Source organism: Zea mays, chromosome 10 (assembly GCF_902167145.1).
Source record: "Zea mays cultivar B73 chromosome 10, Zm-B73-REFERENCE-NAM-5.0, whole genome shotgun sequence".
Lineage (NCBI taxonomy): Eukaryota > Viridiplantae > Streptophyta > Magnoliopsida > Poales > Poaceae > Zea > Zea mays.
Window position 1 is genome coordinate 87884835 of NC_050105.1, and position 25745 is coordinate 87910579.

The 25745-nt window shown below is 49.2% G+C and overlaps 1 protein-coding gene across 1 annotated transcript; it reads right to left on the bottom strand.

Moving 5' to 3' along the window:
- Positions 1-11696: 11696 nt before the first annotated feature.
- On the bottom strand, positions 11697-12945 carry LOC100273104 (Peroxidase 64). Its single transcript, NM_001147553.1, has one exon. The coding sequence runs from the start codon at positions 12894-12896 to the stop codon at positions 11874-11876; it is 1023 nt and encodes a 340-aa protein (NP_001141025.1). The 5' UTR covers positions 12897-12945; the 3' UTR covers positions 11697-11873.
- Positions 12946-25745: the final 12800 nt, after the last annotated feature.

The window sequence follows — 25745 nt, forward strand, 5'->3', positions numbered from 1 at the left end:
CTTGACTACGATGTCATCGACGTAGGCCTCGACCGTGCGGCCAATGTGTTCGCCGAACACATGGTTCATGCACCGCTGGTACGTCGCGCCCGCATTCCTCAAACCGAACGGCATGGTGACATAGCAGTACATGTCGAAGGGTGTGATGAAAGAAGTCGCGAGCTGATCGGACTCTTTCATCTTGATTTGATGATACCCCAAGTAGGCATCGAGGAAAGACAGGGTTTCGCACCCAGCAGTGGAATCCACGATCTGGTCGATGCGAGGCAGAGGGTAGGGAACCTTCGGACATGCTTTGTTGAGACCAATGTAGTCTACACACATCCGCCATTTCCCCCCTTTCTCTCTCACAAGCACAGGGTTGGCAAGCCATTCGGGATGGAATACCTCTTTGATGAACCCTACCGCCATTAGCTTGTGAATCTCCTCGCCTATAGCTCTGCGCTTCTCCTCGTCGAATCGACGCAGCGGCTGCTTGACGGGTCGGGCTCCGGCTCGGATGTCCAGCGAGTGCTCGGCGACATCCCTCGGTACGCCGGGCATGTCTGAGGGACTCCACGCGAAGACGTCGGCGTTCGCGCGGAGAAAGTCGACGAGCACTGCTTCCTATTTGGGATCGAACCCGGAGCCGATCCGGATCTGCTTGGAGGTGTCGCCGCTGGGGTCGAGGGGGACGGACTTAACCGTCTCCGCTGGCTCGAAGTTGCCAGCGTGACGCTTCACGTCCGGCACCTCCTTAGAGAGGCTCTCCAGGTCGGCGATGAGGGCCTCGGACTCGGCGAGGGCCTCGGCGTACACCACGCACTCCACGTCGCATTCGAACGCGTGTTTGTACGTAGGGCCGACGGTGATGACCCTGTTGGGGCCCGGCATCTTGAGCTTCAGGTAGGTGTAGTTGGGGACGGCCATGAACTTCGCGTAGCATGGCCTCCCCAGTACCGCGTGGTAGGTTCCTCGGAACTCGACCACCTCGAACGTCAGGGTCTCCCTTCAGAAGTTGGAGGGTGTTCCGAAGCAGACGGGAAGGTCGAGCTGTCCGAGGGGTTGGACGCGCTTCCCGGGGATGATCCCATGGAAGGGCGCAGCGCCTGCCCGGACAGAGGATAGATCAACACGCAGGAGCCCGAGGGTCTCGGTGTAGATGATGTTGAGGCTGCTGCCTCCGTCCATGAGGACCTTGGTGAGCCTGACGTCGCCGATGACGGGGTCGACGACGAGCGGGTATTTCCCCGGGCTCGGCACATGGTCGGGGTGGTCGTCTCGGTCGAAGGTGATGGGCTTGTCGGACCAGTCTAGATAGACTGGCGCCGCCACCTTGACCGAGCAGACCTCTTGGCGCTCTTGCTTGCGGTGCCGAGCCGAGGCGTTCGCCGCTTGCCCACCATAGATCATGAAGCAGTCGCGGACCTCGGGGAACTCTCCTGCCTGGTGATCTTCCTTCTTGTCGTCGTCGCGGGCCTTGCCACCCTCCGCGGGTGGCCCGGCCCTGTGGAAGTGGCGCCGAAGCATGACGCACTCCTTAAGGGTGTGCTTGACCGGTCCCTGGTGATAGGGGCACGGCTCTTTGAGCATCTTGTTGAAGAGGTCGGCACCTCCCGGGGGCTTCCGAGGGTTCTTGTACTCGGCGGCGGCGACAAGGTCCGCGTCGGCGGCGTCGCGTTTCACTTGCGACTTCTTCTTGCCCTTCTTCTTGGCGCCGCGCTGAGTTGACGCCTCGGGAGTACCTTCTGATGGGTGGCCCTGGGGCTGCTTGTCCCTTTGGAAGATAGCCTCGACCGCCTCCTGGCCGGAGGCGAACTTGGTGGCGATGTCCATCAGCTCGCTCGCCCTGGTTGGGGTCTTGCGGCCCAGCTTGCTCACTAGGTCGCGGCAGGTGGTGCCAGCGAGGAACGCGCCGATGACATCCGAGTCGGTGATGTTGGGCAGCTCGGTGCGCTGCTTCGAGAATCGCCGGATGTAGTCTCGGAGAGACTCTCCCGGCTGCTGTCGGCAGCTTCGGAGGTCCCAGGAATTCCCGGGGCGCACATACGTGCCCTGGAAATTGACGGCGAAAGCTTGGACTAGGTCATCCCAGTTGGAGATCTGCCCCGGAGGCAGGTGCTCCAACCAGGCGCGAGCGGAATTGGAGAGGAACAGGGGGAGGTTGCGGATGATGAGGTTGTCATCGTCCGTTCCACCTAGCTGGCAGGCCAGACGGTAGTCCGCGAGCCACAGTTCCGGTCTCGTCTCCCCCGAATACTTCGTGATAGTAGCCGGGGGTCGGAACCGGGTCGGGAACGGCGCCCGTCGGATGGCTCGGCTGAAGGCTTGCGGACCGGGTGGTTCGGGCGAGGGACTCCGATCCTCCCCGCTGTCGTAGCGTCCCCCACGCCTAGGGTGGTAGCCTCGGCGCACCCTCTCGTCGAGGTGGGCCCGTCGGTCGTGGTGGCGGTGCTCGTTGCCGAGGTGACCCGAGGCCGCAGGCGCGGTGTTGCGTGTGCGCCCGGTGTAGACCGAGGCTTCCCGCATGAATCGGGAACTCGCGGCATGAGGTTCCGAGGGGTACCCCTGCCTTCGGGAGGCAGAGCTCTCGGCCCGTCGGACCACGGCGCCTTCCAGGAGATTCTTGAGTTCTCCCTGGATTCACCGCCCCTCGGTGGTTGATGGCTCTAGCATCGCGCGAAGAAGCATTGCTGCTGCCGCCAGGTTCTGGCCGACCCCACTGGATGCGGGTGGTGGCCTGAGCCTGACGTCGTCGGCGATGCGGTGCTGGAAGCCCTAGGGTAGATGACGTATTTCTCCGGCCGGAGGTTGGTCCACCCATGCCTGCCCGACGTCCCGACGAATCGGCTCCAGCGCTCCTGCTCCCTCGTCGAGCCTGGCCTGCACCCCGCGGATTTGCTCGAGCTGTTGGTCATGACCCCCCGCCTGAACGGGGACCACAGCTAGCTCCCGTGGGATGTCAAAGCGAGGCACCGGCCTAGGGAGGTCACCGTCCTCCGGCATACCGAGATGGCTGCCTTCGGGGGGACCCCCTAGATCGACGTGGAAGCATTCGCGACTTGGGCCGCGATCCTCGTCGCCGAGGCTTCGGCCACCGTCGGAACAGTCGGAAAGGCAGTAGTCGCATGCGGTCATGAAGTCCCGCATGGCACTGGGGTTACCAAGTCCAGAGAAATCCCAACAGATGCTGGGTTCGTCGTCTTCCTCGGACCCAGAGGGCCTGTAGGTCGAGACGTCCGTCAGCCGGTCCCAAGGTGACCGCACACGAAACCCCAGAGGGTCTGGATTTGCTTCTACGAGAGCGCCCGCCAAAGCGAAGTCGCTAGACGGGTTGAGGCTGAACCCAAAAGACGCGGGATGGGAATCGATCGGTACCTTTTGGTCGACGGGCGGCGATAAGGTCGCGTTGGGGACTGACTGCGCCGCCGTCTCAGGTACGAGGGTGACATCCAGCAAGCTTTTCGCGAGCGTGCTGGCGTCATCCGCTTGCTCGGGATTGGCGTGTCGCGGGGAGATGGCGCTCGCCTTCGTCTCAAACGCGAGGTCGACGCCTGGTGCGCCCCCCGTTAGGGTGCCGGGACCGTCGACTCGCTCGGCAGCCGACGAGGCGCTGTCTCCTGCTTGGCCTTGGTTGCCCCGCCTCCTCCTCCGTCGACGGGGGAGAGGACGGGGTGAGCTCGAAGGTTGCTCTTCCACCATGCGGGGAAGACGTCGCCGATTCCGCCGCCGGCAGGCGGGTTGTCGGCCGCCACTGTTGTTGTCGCACGGCGGTGGAAGGAGTATCATGTCGTAGCTGCCGTCGAGGGACATGAACTCAAGACTCCCGAAACGGAGCACCGTCCCGGGTTGGAGAGGTTGCTGGAGACTGCCCATCTAGAGCTTGACGGGAAGCTGTTCGTCAACACGCAGCAGGCCCCTACCTGGCGCGCCAACTGTCGGCGTTCCGAGACCGGGGGGTCCCTGGGCCGACGAGTGAATGTCGCCGCGTGCCCCAGCCCAGATGGGTCGAGCACGAGGGCGAGCGCGAAGGGGGGAGAGAGAGGCGGCCGGAGACCGGCGTGAGAGAGGTGGGAATCCCGCGGCCTTCGTGTTCGTCCCGCGCCCAGGTCGGGTGCGCTTGCAGTAGGGGGTTACAAGCGTCCACGCGGGAGAGGGAGCGAGCGGCTCCAGGCGAGCGCTTGTTCTCGTCCTCGTCCCCGCGCGGCCAACCTTCTCTAAGAGGGCCCTGGTCCTCCCTTTTATAGACGTAAGGAGACGATCTAGGTGTACAATGGGGGGGTGTAGCAGGGTGCTACGTGTCTAGCGGAGGTGAGCTAAAGCCCTAGGTACATGCCGTTGTGGCAGCCGGAGAGATCTTGGCACCCAGCTGGTGTGATGTCGTGGCCGTCGAAGGAGCGATGGAGCTTGGCGGAGGGACAGATGTCAGAGCGGTTGAGCCCTTGCTGACGTCCTCTTGCTTCCCTAAGGGGGCGGAGAGCCGCCGTCGTCACAGAGCATGCGGGGTGCCATCATTGCCTATCTGGCGGCGCGAGCCAGATGGGACGCCGGTCTTGTTCCCTGCGGCCCGAGTCAGCTCGAGGTAGGGTGATGATGGCGCCTCCTGTCGACGTGGCTGGTCTACGCCCTAGGTTGGGCGATGTGGAAGCTCCTCCGAAGCCGAGGTTGAGTCCGAGCCCCCGGGTCGGGCGAGGCGGAGATCGTCGTCTTCTGGGGCCGAGCCCAAGTCCGAGCCCTAGGTCGGGCGAGGCGGAGATCGTCGTCTTCTGGGACTTAGCCCGAGTCCGAGCCCTGGGTCGGGCAGAGCGGAGTTCGCCGTCTTCCGGGACTTAGCCCGAGTCCGAGCCCTGGGTCGGGCGGAGTTCGCCGTCTTCCGGGACTTAGCCCGAGTCCGAGCCCTGGGTCGGGCGGAGCGGAGTTCGCCGTCTTCCGAGACTTAGCCCGAGTCCGAGCCCTGGGTCGGGCGGAGTTCACCGTCTTCTGGGACTTAGCCCGAGTCTGAGCCCTGGGTCGGGCGGAGCGGAGTTCGCCGTCTTCCGGGACTTGGCCCGAGTCCGAGCCCTGGGTCGGACGGAGTTCGCCGTCTTCCGGGACTTAGCCCGAGTCCGAGCCCTGGGTCGGGCGGAGTTCGCCGTCTTCCGGGACTTAGCCCGAGTCCGAGCCCTGGGTCGGGCGGAGCGGAGTTCGCCGTCTTCCGGGACTTAGCCCGAGTCCGAGCCCTGGGTCGGGCGAAGCGGAGCTTCCTATGGTGCCTCCGGCAGGGCCTGACCGCTTGTCAGTCTTACTCTGTCCAGTGGCACTGTAGTCGGTGTGGCGTAGGCGGCGCTGTCCTTTCGTCAGGCCGGTCAGTGGAGCGGCGAAGTGACGGCGGTCACTTCGGCTCTGCCGGCGGGGGGTGCGTGCCAGGATAAGGGTGTCAGGCCACCTTTGCATTAAATGCTCCTGCGACTTGGTCGGTCGGTGCGGCGATTTGGTCAGGGTTGCTTCTTAGCGAAGGCAGGGCCTCGGGCGAGCCGGGAATATGTTCGCCGCTAAAAGGGGGGCCTCGGGCGAGACGGAAATCCTCCGGGGTCGGCTGCCCTTGTCCGAGGCTAGGCTCGGGTGAGGCGTGATCGTGTCCCTCGAATGGACTGATCCCTGACTTAATCGCACCCATCAGGCCTTTGCAGCTTCATGCTGATGGGGGTTACCAGCTGAGAATTAGGAGCCTTGAGGGTACCCCTAATTATGGTCCCCGACACGCCCCTTCGTTGGCACTCGGCAAACTATTCTTTGCCGAGTGTACTCCTAGGACACTCGGCAAATCATACTTTTATTTTTTATTTTCTCTTCAAACTTTTCTATTCTCTTTCTACGGTATATAAAACTACATGTTCCATTTTATCACAACTATAAAAGTGTTTGCTATAACTATTAGATTTTGTTCGTTTAATTGAATTGACTTGGATAATTCAGATTTGAATTGCAAGTCACTCGAAAAATGGAAAACCATGTATGAAAAAATGATATTCATGTTTCTTAGCACCAGTTACGACCTATTTAACGAGCAGACCAGAATTTCCGAGAACCATGCTCACTAAACATGACCGTGAACTTGTCATCCAGTTGTTTAAAAATTGTATAAAACACAAACAAAGTCAAAAAATCATGAAACTTGTCCACATGTTATGATATCATATGTAGAGGCTGTGATAAAAATTTGAGAATGTTTTAAGAAAGTTGTGACGCACTATATGTAGAAACCTAAGTCCCCCACACATGAAATCATAGAGTTTCAATGTAGACCGGCTAGAATTCTTCACATAGTGCGTGATAACTTTCTCGAAACATGCTCAAATTTTTATCATAACCTCTACATATGATATCATGACATGTGGATATGTTTCATGATTTTCTAACTTTTTTGTGTTTTATACAACTGGATGGTAAGTTCACGGTCATGTTTAGTGAGCATGGTGCTCAAAAATTCTGATCTACTCCTGAAATCGGTCGTTACTTGTGCTAACTAACATGACAAGTTCATTTTTGCATTCACGGTTTTCTATTTTACGAGTGACTTGTAGTTCAAATCTGAATTATCCGAGTAAATTCAATTAAAAGAACAAAATCTAATAGTTATAGTAAACACTTTTATAATTGTGTCAAAATGGAACATGTATGTCTACATAGTATAGGAACATACCATAAAAAGTTTGGTTGAAAAAAGAAAAAAATAAAATATACTTTACCGAGTGCCATCCTAGGACACTTGGCAAAGTATGGCTTCTGAGTGTCGGGTTTGAGGCACTTGGCAAAGTAGCTTCTTTGTCGAGTGCCAAATCCCGGCTCTCGGCAATGATAATGGTCGTTAGCTATAGACGGCTGCTGATGGCCCTTTGCCGAGCATCGCCCTTCGCTGAGTGTTTGGCACTCGACAAAGAGGACTTTGCCGAGTGTCTTCCAGTGCTGAGAGTCCTGCTCTCGGTAAACGTGGTCGTTACCGAGATAGGACTTGGTCGAGTGCCCGATAAAAAGCACTTGGTAAAGCGCCAAGCACTCGATAAAAAGCCAGATTCTAGTCGTGATTCTTAACTTTGATATGTTCACTGGCTTGCATAACAAGCAATCTCCACAATATCATAAGATCCCCTTTTGGCATGGGCAAATCTTCTTCAATGGTCTTTCTGGTATCCAACATTGGCTAGAAGATTATTATGTTCGTCTTCATTTCTTGAGTGTGCAAACATTGGTCCATATTCGTATCCTTGCTGACCATCCATTGATGTTCCTCCTCCTACCACTGAACCATTTAAAACCAACACTCCTCCTCCTACTAGTGAAGTTTCTTCCACCGATATTTCTCCTCCTCAACCTTTCAATTATTCGTACCCTCCTCCATACTCGTACTTGTATGGGTATCCATATGATGCTCCTCCCTCATTTCCACCTCTATATGATGTTCCTCTAATATATGGTGCTCATGCTTCTTTTTACCCTTCTATAGGCACGATAATGACCCCAAGCAGCCATAACGATGCGACCTCCAACTAGTCCACGTACTCTAGTGTGACTTAGTTCCAATGACAAAGGGATTGGACTAATACGGAGGACAAAAGACTCGTAAGTAGTAAGTACATATATAATTTTATAAATCGGACACAAGTTTTAGGCTGACAACATTTTTTGACTTCATAAACTTGTAGATCCACGCATGGCTATTACACTCTATTGACCCCATTAAAATAAACAACAAAAATGGATCGATCTTTTTATATAAGCCAAATAATAACTATGTGCAACTCCACCTCAAAACCTCCTCACCATAATACCCCCAAGCAACCAAAGCACCAGTGGTCCATAAGCAACCATAAGGTCACCCTCTTCAATGACACCTACAACCAATTATCCATGGCATGGATAGTGGAGCAAATTGTGCTATGCTTCTCAAAGCGGAAAAGAAGAGCTTCCACAATAGGCCTGGTGAAACGTATTTCAACTAGAGCACATGTGGAGTGCTCTTCACCAGTAGCCCAAGTAGTGCGCATGGCATGATGATGATGACGCTAGAGATGCAACCAATAGATCACGTCACAACATAGAAGTCGATTATAGCTCCGCATAGCTAGACAATGTCGGACCAATATGCCCTATTGTCCATGATAGGGCAAGAGCGCAACACAAAGGGAAGGGTCTAACAATGAGTAGCATAGTGAACAAGCTCTACAAGGCTAGCTAGAGGATAACTCAATCAAAATTATTTGAGAACTTCACCAAGTTATTAGATCAGTCAACCATCGATATAGATGATGTCTTGAAAAAGACACATAGGTTGGGTGTAAAAAAATGACCAAGCAATTAAAACTAGATGAGGAAGAAAATGTGGAATAGGTGGAGGAGGGTGATGACGATGAGTAGTACTAATGTATTATTTTTTACAAACATGTATTTTTATTTTAAAAAATACAAATTTATTTATTATTAACTATTTAATTTTATTTTTTAGTTGCATGATCCGATGATTTTTTCCAACAAAACATAGTGTATTGTTTCAAATACAAATCTATAAAAGAAAAGATGGTGTGGTGTTGACGTGACTATAGGTTGACAATAAACTTAAATAGAATCTTATAATTAATAAGGGATCATAGCACGATTGATAGTGTGATCGATAGCCGGTGGTTATAACTGTCAAGTGCATTAGATCTAGCCTAGGCCATATGGATTATGTTATCGCTAAGCCTCGATCACTATTCATTGTATGAAATATGTTAAAGACTATGGCATATGGTCAAAAGTATTGAGATTCTTCATATGAATTCATGCTAAAATGCTTTCACATATATAGACAATTGATTATGGAAGAGGTTATATTTGTAGGGGTGGGCCCAATTATATTGAACGATATTCGATTGAATATCTAGTTTTTTGGCAAGAAAAGTTATATATTTAGTGTATATATGTATACATACTGAAAAGAAGAAAAAAATGAAGATAAATAAATATCCAATGAAGAACTGGGTCCAAAATAGACTTTTCTACTCCTATCCCCTCCCCATCCATGGACTAAAGGCCCATTTTGGTTGAAGAATGTATCAGGCAAAAAGCCAAAAAAAACTTGGCCTCCCCACCCTACCTATTCGCTCTATTTCTCAGCCTCACACTTATGACTGTTGAAAGCATCTAGGCCCTCAAAAGTTATGATGATTAATGACATTATAAGATTATTGTGACTAATTTGTGTGTTGCATAGGCAAATTTGAGTTAGATCATAATGATGGAGAATGGTTTAGACAATGTATGTTTACTATGCCCCTACTTATGAATTTCGTTATGAATCAATTAGTTCTAAACTTCGATTGGAGTTGAGACACACTTAGAGTAGTTTGGGACTTTGTTGTTCCTTTTATCATACTATAAAGGGAGTAGTTTAGGACTTCACTTTTCCTTTGATCGTACTATAAGGGGAGTATAAACTAGTAGCTTGAATAAATAAGTCTAATGAGTATAGTGTGGCATAAACTAGTTGTTTCTAACTCTAGCTGACTTAGAAGGGGCCAAAAAAATCATCAAAACCTAAAACAGTACCTCATCGAACCAATGCATTGGGTCCAATTGTTTTTGTGATCAGATGGAGAGTTCTAGGGGTACGTTGGATTGGTCCGATGATATGTGTTAGACCGAACAATGGCACTGTTTCAGCTATGGTTTTGGCTATAGGGTCATCGGGCCCTATGAACAGTTGCCTCATTGAAACAAAGAGGATAAGTATAACAAGTGCTGCACAATGACTAGAGAGATTTTGGTGGGCATCATACTAGTCCGACAATGGGTATAGGATCATACGTCGAAGGCTACGTTTTAAACGACCAGTTCTAACATGGCAGTACAATAGTTACCATTGTGTCTCATTAGACCCTACATTCTGGTACGACAATGATCATTGGATGGTATGGCGATGGTGAATTTAGCCTAACTTGGCAGTAATGGTTAGTTGGCTGGTTAGGGGCTATAAATACCCCATCAAATGGCCAGCACACCTACCCTTGCCTTCATTTAATAACCAAAGCAACCCATATATTGTGAGATAAGGAGTCATTGCATAGTGGGGGACTTGAGAGTCAGATTCACAAGTTTATCAGCCTAATTAATGCAAACAAGAGAGATTAGTGTGCACCCATTAATCTCATCAGTTTTTAGAGACAAGTGATAATTTATGTTTATTACTCTTGATGACTAGCATCACCTAGATGGTTTGGTGGCACTTGAAGTGCAATGATCATCTAGAGAGATAGTGGGTGGCCCAACTCAAAAACTATATATGGTTGTGAGCAGTTCACCGTGATGCAGTGGAAAAGAACTAGCTTGCAGTGAGCACTTAGTCCATGTGCGAATCAAGGGTGGGTGAAAACCTTCTGTGGGTGCTCCAATGAGGATTAGGGAAGAACGACGACTCTCTGTGACATCAGAACGAACTTGAGGAATCTTCTAAATTCTTGCATTACTTTCCACAATTATGTTTGTACAAATTTACATTCTTCTTAGATTTGCCATGATGCATAGTGTTGAAATTAAGGCACAATTTTTTTATATAGATTAGACACTTGGGTGAAGCTAAGATTATAATTAGGATATGCATATGTATTGTGATGAAAAAATGAAGATCAATAAACATCTAGTGACAAATTAAAATTTAAATAGATTTTTCTACTCCCCTCCCCACCCGGAGAAATCCACAGCCACCCTTCCCCACCTATTCACTCTCTTTCTCGGCCCCTCTCGTGATTGCAACTAAAAAGCTCGTGATTGGCAACACCACAAGCCCACTACTTATCCCCCTTTAGAATTAAACACCAATGAGGAAGATATTAAATTAAAGAAATAGGGATGGCCAATTCTTGTGACCCTATAAAATTTTCCTCCTTCCAAATGAAATCTCCCCCTTTGTTATAAGAATTTGTTCACAATAATTTGACCCTTGCAATAAATAGACTAAGTTGATCCTATATGTATGCATAAATATGATGAATAGAAAACCATATGCATAACATAGTAATGAATTGAAAACATGTGGGAGTTTAACCTATACGAAGAAAGCAAGAAAGAGATACTAAATAATCTTGAAACCAATATGCATGGTGTTTGGGGTCTGCTTCGTCGCCGAAGGTCCTGTGAGATGAAGCACCTTCGGAAGGTCAGAAGAAGAATAATGTCGAAGCTACCAATCAGGAAGCTTCGTAGTATAATTCAAAATGCACCGACTTAAAGATGAGATGACCAATCGGCCCATGATAAACTGTGTAAAAATTGTAATCATTTATAGAGGACATGAATGTAAATTCACACAGGATGCGTCCTATGCCTATAAATAGGTGAACAGTACCCCATACTGTTCAAACTTTTTCGCATCACATCTATATCTTCGTATTCGATCAAGCTCAAGGTACAAATGTAATTTAGTTTAACTTTCATGTATTCTTGATTATTTAACAATAAATGTTCATATTTCAATATTATGTAATTATTTATGTTGTTGTCTTATGTTTCATAACCTTCATCCTTTAATTATACATGTCGTGTTTATGAAGGTATGTCCTTCATAACCTTCGTCTGAAGATCATTATATTCTAAGGGAAATAATGCTTAGAAGGACGAAGGACATTAACATTTAATATTTTTCTGGTGTGTTGCCTTGTTCTTAATTCATAGCATTTGAGAACAAGTCTCCAACACATGGTATTAAAGTCGATATATGTATGGTACCTACTGCTGTAGAAATCTTGAAACACAAAGAATGTTACTTGATAAACTTGTTTGATTTCACACCCTTGAAGAGAACGAAAAACACTCTACATAATGTTGATGTATGGAACGTATAAACAAACATAATTCGCGGGGTAATTAGCTAAACTTGACGACTAGTAGTGTGGGTTGACGGCGAAGCACTTCTCCCTGATCTCTCCCTCGTCGCCGGTGAGCACCTGGACCTTGCCCATCTTAACCATGGCCTTGGCGAACTTGACCTGCCATGCCTTCTCGACTGCGGCGTTGAAGTGGACCATTCCGGCAGTCCATGGGTTTTCGAGCAGTGTGTTGTCGGAGATGAACAGGACCTTGTGCGCCAGCACGTTCTTGTAGTACTGGTTGTCGAAGGTCGCCGACGTGACTGGGTCAAGCGGCACCACCGTGGGGTCCATCTGGTCGTTGCTGGACGGCCATGGGCAGCGCATCTTGAGGTGCTCAGCGTAGGCAGGGTCGAGGGACGGGTCCGTCCGCCCCAGCTGCCCGCTGAAGTTGTAGAGGCGCTCCGTGAACGAGGAGCAGTGGGAGCGCCCGATGGTGTGCGCGCCAGAGAGCGTGACCATGTCGTCGGCGTTGAGCCCCTTGCGCTTGAAGCTCTCGATGAGCTCGTCGACCTCGTCAGTCGGGGCAGGGACATTGTTGTCGAGCACCTCATCCTCTTTGGACACGCGGCCGTCACGGCGGCCAGACGGGACCTTGTAGTCCAGGCCGCCGGCGAGGTAGGCGCTGTCACGGGCCGCGAACGCGACGATGTCGGCGCAGGAGACGGTGCGCGGGCAGTGCGCCTCGAGGACGGCCTTGGCGTCGTCGACGACGTCGAAGCCACGCATGCTGGGGTTGTTGGCCACGGAGTCCTTCTCGGCCTTGTTGTCCGGCGTGGAGTTGATGAGGATGGAGCCGTCGCAGCCCCGGACGAAGCAGTCGTGGAAGTGCATGCGGATGAGCCCCGCGCCGACGCCGGGCTCGCGGGCTATGCCGCGGCGGACGGCGTTGCGCACGATGTCCTCGGCCTGTGGGCACGAGTGCTCGTAGAAACCGACCTCAAGTTTCCCCGGCGGCGAGGCGTGTGATGCCACCGATGAGGAGGCGGCGACGACGAGTGCTGCCAGCACGGCCGCCAACCATGTCATCGACCCCATGATCAGCTGCAGTCTCAGCAAGTTTGCTGTAGTCGCTTGAGTTCAAGTCGATGGTGATGTTGATCGCTCAGAACTGAAGCTGATGAGGAGATATGAGGGATGGTGCTGCCGCTGGGTCTCTATTTATACATTGGAGGTAGCTTGCATGGCAGTATGTCGCAATAATCATGGCGTGTTTGTGCACCCAGTCAACAAATAAGACCCAATCTTCGCGTTCCCTAGCTAATGTCTGCTAGACCCTCTCTTTCCATGCACCATCCTTAAAATAAAAACAACTCCTTCCGAACAACACAGCTGCAAAACATGCATCTTCTTGTCCTTGTTTTCGATTGCCACCACACGCGTCGAATTCTCAAAAGCAAGAAAAACATTATTTTGATATATGTAGCAACACCTCTTCTCCTAGAGGATCTCTTGCAAGAAGAGGGGTAATCTTTATCAATTTTATTTTTCATGAAAACAGTAAACTAACTCAAAAAAAAACTTTTTTTCTTGTAAATTTTCTCGTAAAACCTGCAAAAAGTAGGCCTTTCCGTGCATGCATGCAAATTGCAAATGCAAATGAAAACCGTGTTAATCGATGATGGAGAAAACTTCACTATTTGAAAACTAGCTAGCTAATAAGAGAGCCAACAGTAAGCTTATACGTCACCATCTACCTAATGTTACCCGGAGACTTGGTAGCACACCGTCTGTAGCAGCTCTCATAATCATATGCAAAAGCAAGAGTTGTTGAGAGAGAACGAGGTGTGAAGGTTGCTTTAGAAAACCCTCTGACAAGAAGGTGCAGGTCGTTAACTTGTGTACGTAACATTGACGAGGTCTCGACAGGGCATATGATATATATGTGATCAGCCTGGAGGATCGCACGATGTCAGCAATAATTAAGCCGTATAGAATTGATTTACCTTGCAGCTCGCACTTGGTCAAGAGATTTGGTGGTCTTCTAGGATTTTTGTATCATTTCATGGAAGAAAGCCGGATTGTGTCGGCCCCTAATTATTAAGGCCATGTTTAGAACCACTAAAACTAATAATTATCTACTAAAAATTAGTTGTTAGGTTCCAAACAGACTCAGTTAATACCGTAGCTAATTGTTAGCTACCTCACAACTAACAATTAGTTTATTAGCATGGCTAATAATTTATTAGCTGATTAACTATTAACGCTCTAGGGTTCCAAATAGGGCCTAAACACAGTCATCGTGGAATTATTCTTTTCTCCTAAAAAGGCAGAGACGAAAGGTATGCAGCTGATGAACGGGTTCGATCAATATAATTCCATCGACACCCACCTACCATCCATATATCACGCGTAATGATTTGATCAAATCCCATGCGAATTTTAAACCCTCTATAGATTAACGGTTTGATTGATGATTATTAGACTCGAGGTATATAACTACGTACTACTAAATTTAGTCACGCCCCGCCCCACCTTCAATTTGACCTTTTCTTGTTTTGTTTTTTTTCTCTCTCTCTCTCTCTCCGTCTTTGCTGCACGGAAACGCTTTTAATTTGGTGCAGGTTGGTTGATGCAGCTAGCAGGTAAGGTAGCGTATGTAGTTCTAGCTAGCCACAACAACCAATGAACCGGAAGAGATATATGAGAAATATTGGCTAGTACGTACGTACGTATACGTAGCGGTTGACTATGTACACAAGACAGACAAAAATGCCCCGTACACTGCATTTCCACACACAAAAACAACGCTGTCAAAATAAAGTCAACTTTAGACTATGCCAAGTGCTGATCAAATGGCCGACAGCTGTACAACTAGCATAATTGTAGATTCACGTTGTGGCAAAACCCTAAACCCTAAACTCTAGCAACGAAAATATCCTCAGGCCTTGTTCGTTTGTCCAGGAATGGACCAGGAATCAATTCAGCTGATCAAAACTTATATAAATTAGAGAAACAAATCGGATAGGAATTGTTCCATGCCTTCATTCCGAAAGAAACGAGCGGCTCCTCAGGTGAATTGTGGCCCGCCGGTACAAACATATGGTTCATATATAAATTGGCAATGAGTGGTGGTTAACACTTTAATAACCGACAATTAAAATTCAGTTGAGTTTGGAGAGTAACCATAGCATAATTGTAGCGGTTGTGCAACATTCCTTTTACCTTTGTGGTTGTGGTGCATATGTGTGGAGCACATAGACGATCATGGAGTTGAGAACGATGCTATCTCGTGATCCAAGTCTAAGTTCTTGTATATGGATTTGGGTTTTCCACTACAGCACAACTACAGCACAAAGACCTTTAGTGCGGTTGGAAATCGGCTATAGCAACAGATTCTCAGCCAATACTACGCAACTAGGACAAAAGTTCTCATTCTTTAGTCTCGATTGCATGAAATAGTACTAAAGGATTCATTAGCACCAGGTGGCTCCATCTATCCAATAAAAAGAGCCTCGAAACATAAAAACTAAGAGCGTCTCCGACATTGACTTATAAAAATATAGGACTCAACTCATAAAAATAGCGTCGTCGGTGCCCTATTTTATAAATTTTCTGTTATAAATGAATACGACACAAAGGGATAAATGAATACGACACAAAGTGGAATCAATCACAGAGAAGATACAGATTTAACGTGGAAAACCCCTCTAAAGCGAAGGGGAAAAAACCACGGGTGCCGGCCAACAACTTCTCACTATTTTCGGGTGGTTACAGATCGCAGGAGATTTACAATTGAGATGATTATCTCCTGTGGCTTACAAAGATATTTATAGAGGTGAAACCCTAAAACGAGTAGGGAAACAATCCGTACCGCGGGGGGCGGAGCCCCCCCCACCCCCAGGCGTCCCTGAGCCATGGGAAGGCCAGTTGGCATGGCTGCGCTCCCGCCCAAGCCTCCCGCCGACGGGCCTCCGCTTCGCTCGCCAACTTGGCCGCCTTCTTCAGAATTTGGATCACAAACTCAACAAACTCCACCTTGAGACAAATTCCTTGTAGCATCATAATAGCAAACTCCACCTTAAACAAATGCATCATCATCCTGCCGACGCCAACAACCACTAAGGCTAATTTATAATACCAACTAAGTTTGAGCATAGCTCAAACTTAGCAACAGAAACATGCTTTGTCATCATATCAGCAGGATTATTATGAGTACTGATCTTGCATACCTTCACCAACCCTTTTTCAATGATATCACGAACGAAGTTTCGGCTCAAACCTGAGTTGGACAACATACACCGAGCCTTGGAGATTATTGTTCTGTTCATACGCTCTGCCACACCGTTCTGCTGAGGTGTATATGGTATAGTGTGGTGCCTCACAATGCCCTCCTTCCTACAGAAAGAGTTAAAATCACCAGAACAAAACTCCATACCATTGTCAGTTCTCAGAACTTTCAGCTTCTCAACCATAGTCTTCCAAACCTTGAAAGACTAAAAGGCATCTGATTTTTGCTTAAGAAAATCCAATTGCACTTAATTGCCTTTTTGCCAGAAGGCAGCCAAACTAGCTTCATAGGTTTGAAGCTGGAGTCGATCTGTATGTCAAAGGATCTAACCAGCAAGATGCATGTCAAAATGAAGTTGTTCTCTGTCGGTGTTTTGGGTCCGACCGCACACCCGGGGTTGCCCCTCGAGGTGTTTTTAGGGGTAGGATGGTGTCACCGACTGTAGCAAAATGGTTCGTGCCAGATGCACGAAGGACAATATGCAATGTTTACAGGTTCGGGCCGCTTAGAGATGCGTAACACCCTACGTCCTGGCGGAGATGCTTTGAGTTATGGGTTACAAGGTGGTTCTCTAGAGCGAGAACGTGAAAAGTTGAGGTAGATGGCTGAGTAGTGTGTTCGATCGTTCTGAAGGGGTGCCCCATGGGCCTTATATATTAGACCGTGGATCAATACATGCGGATATGATAACAATGTGCACCTAAAAGATAGTGAACTTTTTGAGTCTATCTTCCTATGATCTAGCCGACCTATCCTCGCCTGGCTCTGTTGCATGGTGCTCCAGAGCGGGAAGGTCGGATCTTCTATTGTGATTTCTCGCTCAACGCTGTGGGGCCATCTGGACTTGCGTCGATCCGGCTTTACATTGGTTTGCTTTGCTGATTGTCCTCCCCCCTAGGCCCATGAAGGAATGACCTTATGATTTATTGGGCCCTTGGGCCTTTCGTGAGGTCTTTTACCCTTCCAGTGGACCCGGGGGATATCTGTCCCCCACAAGCCCCCGATCTTTGGGTTGATTTTGGGATAATCGGCCCAAAGATCCTAGGCCCAACTTGCAGGTTTTGTTTACAACAAGAAATGCTTCTCGGGCAGTCTGGTGAAAATGATTTCTTATTGTCTTCCTCTGCTTTGCTTCACTCGAAATCTGTAGTTTTGCCTCACACTTGTGCCTTAGAGGTCGGCTTCTCATTTTGTAAAACCTTGAACTTCATTGGGTGCACTAGAGGTGCACCCAATGGGTGTAGCCCCCGAGCTTCGAGTAGATTTTAGAAGATAATCTACTCGAAGGTCTTCATCAGAAATTGTTTTTGTTTTCTTCTCGTGCTCTGGTTGAGGTCCAGCCTTGTCTTTTAATCTTGTCTTATGCCTTAGAAGTCGGCACTATCTTGGCTTGAAATGGTGATCCATGGGGTGCACCGAAGGTGCACCCAATGGGTGTAGCCCCCGAGCTTTGAGTGGATTTTTGAAAACAATCCTCTCAAAGGTCTTTACCTCGTGTCCTTTTACCGAGAGCCATACTTTCTCTCTTTTTTTGTTTTTTGGATGCCTTAGAAGTCGGCATTATGTCATCAATATTATGCTTTAGAGGTCAGCATTATGTCATCAATATTATGCATCTGAGGTCAGCATGTATTTTGTCCTTTGCAGCCGAGTTCGTGATCTGCCCATATCTTGCTAAGTGGTGCAATTTATTTGCTCTGTGACTGATTGGACATTTGATGGACGTTCCCTGGCTAGTCTTCATGTTGCTTCCATCGGTCAGATATTGTACTTCACCAGCTATATTTGGCTTTCCTCTGATCCTTACTGATATCTCATTTTTGTCTTGAGGTGTTCATTGCACGCTCTGCACGGACGTGACAGTTTTTTTGAAAAATATACTAATAATTCCTGGGCGTCCCCCCCAATGGGTGTGGGCAAGGGACGACTTGGTGCGCTGAGCGTTTTAGCCGGCTGCTTCTGAGTAGTAATGTGATGTGACGGCGGGCGTAATCATATCCCCTGCGCTGTTTGACTGGAGTCCCAATGGGTGTTGCATTGCGTAAAACGGCGTCAGTCACGCGTCTTCAGACGGGTTGAAGTGTGCATTGAAGGTTTCGCGACTGTTCAGTGACCGCGGTTGGAGGTGAGCGGTTGCCTTCTCTTCCTATAAATAGTGCCTTTGCCTCTCTGGTTTTTTCACATCTCTCGCTGTTCTCCACTGCCTGCTTTCTTCTTCTCCTCGCATTTCCGCCATGGGCAAGAAACGCAAGCGCGAGCCGACTCCCCCATCTGAAGATGTTGGTGACTCGGAATACTCATAGGAGGAGTTCTCCTCTGAGTCTGAGGGGTCTCCGGCTCCCATCCCTCTGCGTGAGTCGTCTGACGATTCAGACGACTCCCAGGGGCTCGCGGCAGAGGTCTGGACTTATATCCGGGCCGTCGAGCGCTCCGGGCTCGAGGGCTCGGATGAGTCGGAGTACTCCTCGGACGAGGAGGACTCGTCCGAGGAGGACGACAGCGACGGTGGCGAGGACGACGACGACGACGATGACGACGACGGTGACGACGACGGTGGCAGCAGGGGCGGCAACGGCAGCAGCAGGGGCGGCAGCAGCGGCAGGGGCGGCAACAAGGCCAATGGCTAAATGCCACTGGTTTTTAAATATTAGTATAGATTAGAAGTAGTATAATGTAATAATGTAGTAGTATTAGTAGTGTAAAGTAGTATAGTGTTGCGTAGTAGTAATAGTAGTAGTAGTAGCAGTAGTAGTAGTAGCAATAGGGAGGTTATCAACTCATAATGAGTTGATTTGTAAGTATGAAAACTTCCCTTAATGAAGAACAGTTTCGTCCCCTCTGTGCAGATCATCTTGCTGTTGCGTTTGTGGTGTAACTTAGAGTTTTTGAGTCCTTCCTCCGCCTGCCTTATTTTATGAAGTTGACTCCTTTGCGATAGTAACTAAATAACTCGGGCATCACACCGACGTTTTGTGATGGCCGAGCTATTATTGTCAACATTTGCGCTTTTTAAAATAGCGTCCGAGTGATTACGAAATTGTATCAGCGACGGAACGACTAGAGGTCGCGTCGGCGTTTTGGAGGTAACTGCCGAGTGACTGAGGACATCGTTGGCGCTTTAGAGATAGCTGCCGAGCGAATGAAGACATCATCGACGCTTTAGAGGCAAATGCCGAGCCATTGGTGATAACGTCAGCGTCTTAGAAATGACAGCCGAGTTAAAACGGGCTGTGTCGGCCACTTTTGAGGATAATAGCCGAGTGATGATGTGGCACACCGGGGTTTTAGAGGTAACCGCCGGGTGACGACGTGGCACACCGGTGTTTTAGAAGTAACCGCCGGGTGCTGACTGGGCGCTTTTGGAGACGGTATCCAGCTCGGGAATATCCCGCCTACATAGCGCTTTCAGCCGCCTCTGCTTTCCGTGCCCTAGTTCTTGCTTTTCTGCCTCCAAATCCTCTCTGCAATTCAGCTTTCGCTCTGTTCGCCAGTAGATTCGAGATGGCGCCCAAGAGAAAAGCCTCGAGTTCATCCGCTGCGGTAATTCCCCCTATCGACCCCAACAGCCAATTGCCTTTCGCAGGTAATCACATGTCTGTTGTTTCCGAGTCTGACCTCCTCCACCTCGTGTCCATCGGGGTTCTTCCCCCGAGGGAGCTTTGTTCTTGGTGGATTTGTCATGGGGTCACTGTCCCGACAGAGGATACCCATGAGTTCGTGATTTACGTTCCTTTTCTCCTCCGCGGTCTCGCTCTCCCCATTTCACCTTTCTTCTGCGGCCTCCTTGATTTTTATCACCTTAACTTGACCCACCTGAATCCCAATTCTATTCTTCAAATTTCTATTTTCGTTCATTTGTGCGAAGCTTTCCTGGGCGTGCTGTCACATTTTGGGTTGTGGAAGTACTTGTATCACTGTCGCCCTGGAATGGCCGGGGGTCAACATCAGCTGGTCGGGGGTGCTAGTTTGGAGATGCGCCGTGGGAGGAAGACTGAGTATCTTGAAATTCCCCTCAAAGACAGTATCAAGGGGTGGCGCTTGGAATGGTTTATTGTTGAGAACCATGGGAATTCCCTCCCCCCATGGTCGGGAAGACAACCGGATGTTCGCACTCCGAGTTGGACTGAGTCTCCCACGGATCAGGAGGTAGCTGAAGCGAGGTCTTTGCTAGCTGAAGTTGGACTGCTGAAAGAAAGGGGTCTGACTGCTGAAGCTGTGGTTGCTGATTTTGTTTTCAAGAATGTTCAGCCGTTGAAGGACAGAGCATATCCAGCTTATCTGTATAGAGGCCTAGCTGATCCAACTCGGGTTACTAACAGGAGAATTCCCTCTGTAGACTTGGTGAACCGACTTGAGATGATCCTTAGAGGCAAGGTATCAAATATTGGCGCCCCAGTGGCATATTCAGCATGGAACCTGCCTTCTCCCAAGACCTTCACTCTTTTTGTGTCGAATCCACCCGTCACTAATGGCGGTTTGGGTCTTAGAGTGCGACCCTCTGCCAAAGAGGTTAACACTTTGGTTGCTTCGCTCGGGGAAATTCCTAACGACGAACGGCAAGTCCACTTTGAGGTGCCCTTGGATCCTAGCGATGCAGAAATAAGTGCTATGCTTGATTTGCTGGCTGAAGACTCTCCTGGTGCTGCTCCTGCCGGGACATTGGTGGTGGCGCCTCTCCTAGAAGCTAGTATAACTTTGGATGTTCAGAAGCCTGCTAGTGCTCGCCCGAGACGTCCTTGCCGAGCCAATCAACCTGATCCTTCTGCAGATGAGCAGAAAAAGAAAAAGAGACGTCTCCGGCAAGTGTCTAGTTTGGATCGGGGTGCTGGTCCTTCGGCTCCTGCTGCTGAGGAGGTTCCCGTGCCTGATTTCACTGACGCCGACCCCAGTGGGTGTGCTCCATCTGCTACTGATCCCAATGGGGGTGCCCTGTCTGATGCTGATCCCAATGGGTGTGCTGCTTATGTTGTTGATGAAAACGACAGGGAGGAAGAAGATGAGGTCCCTCTGACTCGGAAGAATAGTCGGCAGTATATTGCCAGTGGGGAGAGTAGTGGAGTTCCTTCTCCTGCTTTGTCAGCCCTCGTTGGCCTACAGGAGTTATCTCTGGCAAACTTTGATCAGACCCTGGAGGATATGGTTCCAGAGGACCTTTTGTTAGAGCCAGCGAATGATGGTGTGATGGAGGTTTGTGCTGATGTGCTTGATGCTGGGTTGAGGTCATCCCGCGCCTCATCGACCTTAGAGCGCGGTCTTGAAGGCTAGGAAACTGATTTGGATCGTCTCGGTCCCATGGAAACAACTGAGGGGCCTTCAGCCTTAGAGGTGGCCACTGCAGAGAACTCGGCTCTCAAGGATGGTGTTGACGCTTACCCAGCCCCGAGGGTGTTGCCGGGGGTGACTCGGCTCGGGTGGTAAGTGCAAGCCACTGTCCAGCCCTCGAGGGTACTGCCGGAGATGATCCGGCTCACGTGGGTAGCGCAAACTACGACCCAGCCCCCGAGAGTGCCCGAGCGGGGTCCCCCTCTTGTACTTCCATGGACGTTCATGCGGGATCACCCCCGCACTCCGGCTGCATGGTGGTTGCCCAAACTTCGAACCAGGGAGTCGCTTTGGAGGGCAGCGTCCCCGCTGGCCAAGTTTTGAGCTCTGTTGATGGCACTGAGTTGGTTTCTGCCGGTTTGTTGCAAACTGCTTCTGGTGGTGACCTTACGCCAGGTCATCAATTGATCTCTCATGATTTGGGAGTCCCTTCGTTCTTCTCCAATCTCCAGGTACTGTAATATATCTTGTCTTGACTTTTGCACCGTGTGAACTGTTGTCATTACACTCATCTGTTCTTCTTATCAGGCTTTGGTGGACGGGATGGCTAGCCAGCTGAGGTTGCAGGGTGCTTCTGTTCCAGAAGGAGCTTTGTCTCTTGCACGTTGGAATCCGGTGTTACTTCAACAACGTGTCTCTGACCTGGAGACGACCAATGCTAGTTAGTGCCTTTCTGCTTCCCTTTGTCTTCGTTATTGAACTGCTTTACATTCTGACTCTTTTTGTTTGATTGTCTCTTGCTAGATATGACTCGGCAAATTTCCACTATTGACGAAAAACATTCTCGAGATCAGGCTGTGCTGGTCCAGCGGTGTTCTGACTTTGAAGAAAAGTATTCTCAAAGCCAGACTGAACTAGCTCAGGTTTCTGCTGCCCTAGATGATGCCAACGCACTGAGCTTTTTTCTACGCACTCAGCTTGATTCTGAAAAGGTGACTTGTGAAGCTGTGCCTTGCACTGCTGTGTTCCTATTGCTTGTTTGATGTTTGAAAGGAGTTGATTCTTGTTTGCAGGAAGAAAAACGTGCCCTTGCTGCATCTCGCGACAATCTTGACAAACTGTATCACGATTCTAGCAACTCGTTGACCATCCTAGAGAGAAGTCATCGCTTTTCCATGGAGGAGTTAGATAATCTTCGCTACAGACTGCAGGAATCCACAGATGACGTGATCCGTCTCAGACAGTTGATTTCGGCTAAGGATGCTACTATCAAAGAACTTCGTGCTTCCAAGAAATCCATCACCTAGGAGCTAGAAAACGCTCGATTGGCTGCCAAGGTTGCTGAAGAAACTTCCACTACTCTGAGAGCCCAGCGCGACAGGGCCATGGATAAGGCCATTCGAGCGGGACGAATCTTGATGAGGAGACCCGGTGTAGTCGTTCCTGAAGATATAAGGGTTGATGTGAATGCTGCGCCTGATTCCTCAAGTCGCCCTTCCTCATCGGTTGCTCCTGAGAAAGACATCGCGAAATAGAGAAATGTTTTGCGTGCTTTGAGCGCGCGGTTAGTACGGTCATATATTTGTTAGAGGACACCAGTTTAGCATTTGAATGATATCGCTATTCTCCTACTGTTTTAGAATTCAACAGTGCATAAATTTGTAGTAGTAAAAAGGCTGTGTGATGGTTTTTGAAACTTGTTTATGGGATATAGAAGTCATCCCTATATGAGTAGTTGTAAGCACATCATCTCGCCTTAAATCGCTGCGGACTTAAGTTGATTGCTTCTGTTTATGGGGCATAGTGGTCACCCCGAGTTACGTAAGCGCGAGTATGTCGTATCGCCTTAAGTCGTTGCCGACTTAAGCCGATTGCTTCGTTAGTAGGGCATAGTGGTCACCCTGAGTTAAGTAAGCGTGAGCATGTTGCACCGTCTTAAGTCTTTGCCGACTTAAGCCGATTGCTCCGTTAGCAGGGCATAGTGGTCACCCCGAGTTAAGCAAGCGTGAGCGTGTTGCACCGTCTTAAGTTTTTGCCAACTTAAGCCGATTGCTCCGTTAGCGGGGCATAGTGGTCACCCCGAGTTAAGCAAGCGTGAGCATGTTGCACCGTCTTAAGTCTTTGCCAACTTAAGCCGATTACTCCGTTAGCAGGGCATAGTGGTCACCCCGAGTTAAGTAAGCGTGAGCATGTTGCACCGTCTTAAGTTTTTGCCAACTTAAGCCGATTGCTCCGTTAGCAGGGCATAGTGGTCACCCCGAGTTAAGTAAACGTGAGCATGTTGCACCGTCTTAAGTCTTTGCCAACTTAAGCCGATTACTCCGTTAGCAGGGCATAGTGGTCACCCCGAGTTAAGTAAGCGTGAGCATGTTGCACCGTCTTAAGTCTTTGCCAACTTAAGCCGATTGCTCCGTTAGCAGGGCATAGTGGTCACCCCGAGTTAAGTAAACGTGAGCATGTTGCACCGTCTTAAGTCTTTGCCAACTTAAGCCGATTGCTCCGTTAGCAGGGCATAGTGGTCACCCCGAGTTAAGTAAGCGTGCTAGTCAAGCATGAGCAAATTGAGTATCTTTGAGACCTTCTTTATTGATGACGTATCTCCCATTTTACAGAGTACATTGTCGTCCTGCTAGCTTTTGAAATTCAGCTAGGGATAAAACTTCCTGAGGTGTTCTATATTCCAGGAGTTCCCAATTTCTATGCCGTCCATCTGAGTTAGACGATATGATCCCGGCCGAGTGACTTCTGCTACTATGAATGGTCCTTCCCATAAGGGCGATAACTTGTGTCGTCCCTCCCCCGTTAGAATTCGGCGGAGGACGAGATCTCCCACTGAGAAGGATCGTTGTCGCACAGCCTTGTCGTGGTAGCGTCTCAGAGTCTGCTAGTACCTTGCTGATTGAATTACTGCATTCAGTCGTTCTTCTTCGAGTACATCAATGTCCTCCAGCCTAGTAGCTTCGGCTTCTGATATGCTTTCGAAGGCCAGCCTTGGCGCCCCGAACTTGAGATCGGCGGGTAATACTGCCTCTGATCCATAGACCATGAAGAAGGGAGTGTTTCCATGCAGAGCTCGGCTAGGTTGAGTTCTTAGGCTCCAGACGACGTAGGGCAATTCCCGTATCCACTTTCCTGCGAACTTTTCATTCTTTTCGAAGACCCTTTTCCTGAGTGCCTCCAGTATCATCCCGTTAGCTCGCTTAACCTGCCCGTTGGCCCTCGGGTGCGCTACCGAAGCGTACTTGATCTGAATGCCCTTTTGCTCGCAGAAATCGAAGAATTCTGAACTTGTGAAGTTGGATCCCAAGTCAGTTATGATATTGTTTGGTATTCTGAATCTGAATATTATGTCTTGTATGAATTACACGGCCTTGGCTGAGGTTAAGGAAGCAATGGGTTCGAATTCTATCCATTTGGTGAACTTGTCGATTGCTACCAGTACATGAGTGTACCCTCCTTGAGCTTTCTTGAAAGGTCCGATCATATCCAGTCCCCAGCATGCGAAAGGCCAAGTTACTGGTATGGTCTGCAATTGCTGTGCTGGTAAATGGTGTTGCTTTGACAAGTACTGGCAAGCTTCGCACCTCTGAACTAACTCGGCTACATCGCTTTTCGCTGTTGGCCAATAGAATCCTGACCTGAAGACCTTCCCGACTAGTGTCTTGGATGCTGCGTGTATTCCACATTGCCCAGCATGGACCTCATCCAGAAGTTGCTTCCCAGTAGATGAGAGAATGCACTTCATGAGGACGCCTGATGCACCCCTTCTGTATAATGTTTCCCCAATGAGTGTATAGTGGGCAGACTATCTGGCGATGCGTTCGGTTGCATTTTTGTCATCTGGTTCCTCTTCATTCTTTATATATCTGATGATCGACCTTCTCCAGTCATCAGGGTCTGACTCGGGTTGATCCACGATATTACATTCTTCTGCTTGATCTGTTGAGATGCTTGGTCGTGGTATTTCTTGCACGAAGACTCCGGGTGGAACCTGAGTTTGGCTGGATCCTAACTTGGACAATACATCAGCTGCCGTGTTTCGATCTCTCTCCACATGATGAAATTCTAGACCTTCAAACTTATCTTCTAGTTTCCGGACGGCAGTGCAGTATTTTCCCATCGAATCCTTCGAACAGTCCCATTCTTTGTTTATCTGACTTATGACCACCATAGAATCTTCGTATACCATTAATCTCTTGATGCCCAATGATATGGCGATGTTTACTCCATGGATCAGAGCTTCATACTCGGCTGCATTGTTAGAGGCTGAAAATAACAATTGGAGGGCATATTTGAGGTGTTCGCCTCCAGGCGCGATGAAGAGAATTCCTACACCTGCTCCCTGTAGCTTCAGCGAGCCATCAAAATACATCCTCCATACTTCTGCAGTTTCC

Coding starts and splice junctions, on each gene's coding strand:
- LOC100273104 (NM_001147553.1), bottom strand. CDS start 12,896: ATGGGGTCGATGACATGGTTGGCGGCCGTGCTGGCAGCACTCGTCGTC.